Source organism: Octopus bimaculoides, chromosome 4 (genome assembly GCF_001194135.2).
Source record: "Octopus bimaculoides isolate UCB-OBI-ISO-001 chromosome 4, ASM119413v2, whole genome shotgun sequence".
Lineage (NCBI taxonomy): Eukaryota > Metazoa > Mollusca > Cephalopoda > Octopoda > Octopodidae > Octopus > Octopus bimaculoides.
The window spans coordinates 115,515,856-115,520,256 of NC_068984.1; the positions used below are offsets into that span (position 1 = coordinate 115,515,856).

The 4,401-nt window shown below is 36.2% G+C and overlaps 1 protein-coding gene across 1 annotated transcript in view; it reads right to left on the reverse strand.

The window, feature by feature from the left end:
- Positions 1–1,872, reverse strand: part of LOC106873599 (retinoblastoma-like protein 2) — a 70,277-nt gene extending 68,405 nt beyond the window's left edge. Inside the window, exon 1 of the mRNA XM_052967670.1 lies at positions 786–1,872. Within this exon, the coding sequence (XP_052823630.1) occupies positions 786–917 (132 nt within the window). The 5' untranslated portion in view covers positions 918–1,872. The remainder of the gene's footprint in view (positions 1–785) is intronic.
- Positions 1,873–4,401: the final 2,529 nt, after the last annotated feature.

The window sequence follows — 4,401 nt, forward strand, 5'->3', positions numbered from 1 at the left end:
TATATCTTAATATGTATAATGCATATATGTGTGCTTATGCGTGTATATATAAACATAGTTTATATAAGTTTGCATGTAAAATATATAACGCATACACAATGTAATACATATGTATGTATATATACATATAGCTTAACCATAAATAATTCACATACTTAGATGTATGTGCATGTATATATAAAGAGACTAATTGGTACTATCTACAAGAGATGCTAAATATTTTAGCAACTAATGTCACAAATGGTTTCGAGTCTTTTTAGCTCTTTTTTGTGCCTCTTTCCAACTCTCGTTTGTTTATTTGGGGGCTGTTTTATTTTTCCTTTTCTTTACTTTTGTCTGTTCTTTTCACATGCAAACTTCGAAATAAGACCATAATAGGTGTGAAGAATCACACGAACGTTACATCTAATTACGCAGGAAGACGCCGAAACCGATTTACCAGGTACTATGCAAATAACTACTTAAACACAATTACAAAAAAAAAAAAATAGTATTATTATATTTAATCAGTGTTGACTCTAAATCGCAATGTATAGAAGCCGGTTATGAACAGATCGGGTTTGTAGTTTGAGATATTTAAGTACGGAGGTACCTTACTAAGTTAGTTGCCAGGCATGTGACAACTTAATGACTTTATCATTTTCACATCGATAAGGTCGTGATGGACTAAAAAAATAATCAAACCAATACAAATATATATTAAGATCAAACCCGATTTCATCGATATTCGAAACAAAAGTAAAAAAAAATACCAAAACAATAAATGTAATAATAAAGCTGCTTACCTCAAGTACAAAGTAGGTGCGAATCCTACGATAAGATTCCCACGCCTCCTCCTGGCTATTTCTGTCCATGTTAAGATCTCGACATAAATTGGAGAATCTTTGCTCCACATCTTCATCTCCGGACAGACCCATTTTGAGCAGGTTTACTAGTGGTGCACTAGAAAGGACTAGTGGAACACTACACTAGTAGTAAGACGCCTGACAAACTTGGTGCTTCGGTTGAATACCGGTATGTCTGTCTGTCTGGTTGTGTGTGTGTGTGTGTGTGTGTGTCTCTCTCTCTCTCTCTTTCTCGTAGTAATATTATATAGTAACCGTGAAGGTAAGAGAGATTAATTATCTCCAGGGCTTGCCTCACCTTCGATTAAGAAGAGAGTAGTAGTTGTAGTAATGGTAATAGTAAGAGTAGACATTCAGCAACGTGGTAGAAGCGAAACTGTTGTGAGAGTATCTGTATGGAAGGAAGGGAGATCGCGGTGGCAGCAGTCACCTCTGTCTGGTGATGGTGGTGATGGAGTGAATTCTATAGTATGTGATAGGCGACGGCAACGAAGTGGTAAACGAGGAAAGGCGGCGTTGACAACAAGCGATGATGATAATGATGTGGTGCTTGTAAATCTAAGTTCGAAACAGAAGACAGAAGTTAGCATGATGCCATTACTACATAATTGTCTACTAATAAACTTCACAAAAGAAAAAAAAAATTAAATTTAAAAATCAATGTAGAAATTAGAAAGCTTACTACCAGCCTAGCCTATTAGCCGACGTTGAAAATTTTTTACCGGAGCAGCATCGATGAAAAGTTTATCCTTTTCCTTTTTTTCTTCTTCTTTTCCTGAACGACCAGAATTTTAGTCAGGTTTTCAGGTGGTAATACCAAAGACATTGATGTTGGTATCTCCACAATTCCATAAATACAAATCCAGGTACTCACTATAAGTAACGAAGGGAGGAAGTAAAAGCGACGACTTAATCCAGGTCAGTTTCTAAGTTGTTACGATGACAGCAAAGAATCTGCTAAGTCGACGAAGTGGCGGGAAATTAATAATGAACAAAAAAATAACTAAACTAAAAGAAAACTAAGACATAAAAAAAAACTTTCTACCAGCATGTGGAGAGTAACTAGTCGGAACTATTGGAGTAGGAGGATGAGGAATAGTGAGAGGTAAGAGAAGTAAAGGAACTTTGCTATGAGGTGATGTTTTTAGTGGTTTATAACAGCTGATTGGTTGACTAATGTTATAAAGTATGGGGAGGAGGACCAACCAACAAGGGTAGCCACGACGCGGTCGCTTCATATGCTAGAAAGAGAAACTAAATATAAATTATAATCTACTGTTTTAAACAGAAAAAGACATTAAATAATGTCTAAAATACTGCGCAGACGTTCCATGTGTGGCAAGAAGTTTGCTTCTTAACTTCATAGATTCTGGGTTCCGTCCCACTGTGTAGCACCATGGGCCTTAGGACCGTCGTTTATATATATATGTGTGTGTATGTGCATGTGCGTGTATGTTTGTGTTTGCCCCTCTCTACCACAAGACAACCGGTGTTGGTTTGTTTATGCCCCCGCCACTTAGCGGTTCGGCAGAAAAAAAAACGATAAAATAAGTAGCAGGCTTAGGGGAAAAAAAAAGTACTGGAGTCGATTTATTTGACTAAACCAGTCAATGCGGTGCTCCAGTATGGCCGCAGTCCAATGTCTGAAACAAGTAAAAAATGAAAGATAAATAAATCTGAATTAAACACAAAATGGGATGGTTGCAGTTGGAGTGCTTAAGATAATAAATTTACTTGTTCAGGGCTGATCTTGGACTGAACAAGTATATGAGGTGTCAACTCAAAGCAGCTTTGCTGCAATGCAGTGCAGTGTAAATAAATAGGTTAGTCAAAAAATTATGTTAAGGTTTTGCAAAAGGAAATTTAGAAAGGAATAATGGATTTACTATATTCCTTAAGTTTGCACATTAAAAAAATGGGTTGCAATTTTTAAAAGGAGGTGGAGATATTTTCATGTGACCTTGGTAGAAAAAAATACTTTTAACAAAAAATAGTTCTAAAGAAAATTTTGGAAGTTAGTTGTTGATTACCAATGTATGTAAAGTAGGTTATGCATGCACCACATTCGGAATCAGAGCAAAAGAAGACGTTTCTACGTAGTCGTTAGATCTGCTAGATTTGGCAGTTAAAAGTTCCTAAAATTACACACTATCGTTTTAGAAAGAGAAGGACACGTTAGATAATGCAGTTTTAGATATACAAAAACAGGGTGGTTATGGCAGGAACGCCTCTGATCATAAGTTTTCCCAATCATGGCCAACTAGGATGGGGTTAAATAGCATTAATACAGACACCAGTAAGCTACATACACAGACGTTCTACCTGCTAGAAATAGCAGCCACATTTCCCTCAGAATACACTTTATTTTGTTTAAAAAAAAAAAAAGACTCAAAAAATCTATCTTGGGCGGGGCTGCGGGAGACATATGGTCACGTCTGAAACGTCTTTTATTGTAGATTTGATCATTCAGAGCTGTTGTGGGTTAAACAACTACGATAAACACGTTAATTCTCGGGTCAAACTAATGTAGGGGCCTCTCATACGCATTCATTCGTTCAACCTGCTATAAATAGCATCCAGATTATCCTTAAAGGTGACATTGGATAACGTAGTCCGAGATTATCTTAGGTACACTATAACTGGATTTAAAAGGAGTAGTCACATCTGGGACGCCTTTAATTATAGGTCTGCTCAATCTGAGCTCACAAGACTGTTGCAGACACGAACCAACGAAAGAGCCTCTACGCAAGTCACTCGACATGCTAGAAATGGCAGTTAATTTCCGTTAAGTTTCACCCTACAGTCTTAGAGAAAGGACACAATAGATAATGTAATCTTAGATACACTTATGTCTGTGGAAAAAGACGTGATGGTAACGGCTGCAACGGATTAACAGGGCTAACTTAGGGTTAAACAATAACATTTACTGTAGACAAATCTTTATTTCATCAGCGTTTTGTAGTATATTTATTTATACTAATTACAGATGCTATTTTAATTAAATAATTAATATGCATAGAATTTTAATGGGAGAGCTAGAACCGACGGATATATAACTCGTTAAAATATAAATATATGAGTATTACAAAACTAAATTTTTGTTTAGTTGTTGTTCGGAAGGTTGGGACTCTTCTTATTTTTGTTTCTCGTTTTAGCCTTGCTGTTGACTCTTAGATCAACTTTAAAAACAGACAGACCCACAATGAATAATATTCCGTAACTTTTTATACTCAGTAATATTTAATATGCTAACTCTTCTCTTTTATAAGACAATTAAGCTGTGATTTTGCGGGAGATTTGTTCACTCATATATAGCAGCAGATCGAGTCCACTATGTAGGGTTCTCTCCATGTCTCGGTACTTAATATGTTTACGGAAGCAGTTGATGCAGTCAACGGGAAAGACATAACCACGTGCAGACACAATATTGACTGTCATGTTAGAGCAAGTACGAATGGGAATCAAATTCGATTATTATTGTTATTATTATTATTTATGTAAATCCCCACACAAACTGTTGTCTGTTTTTGTGATGTTCCCCTCATTTGTGCTTCTG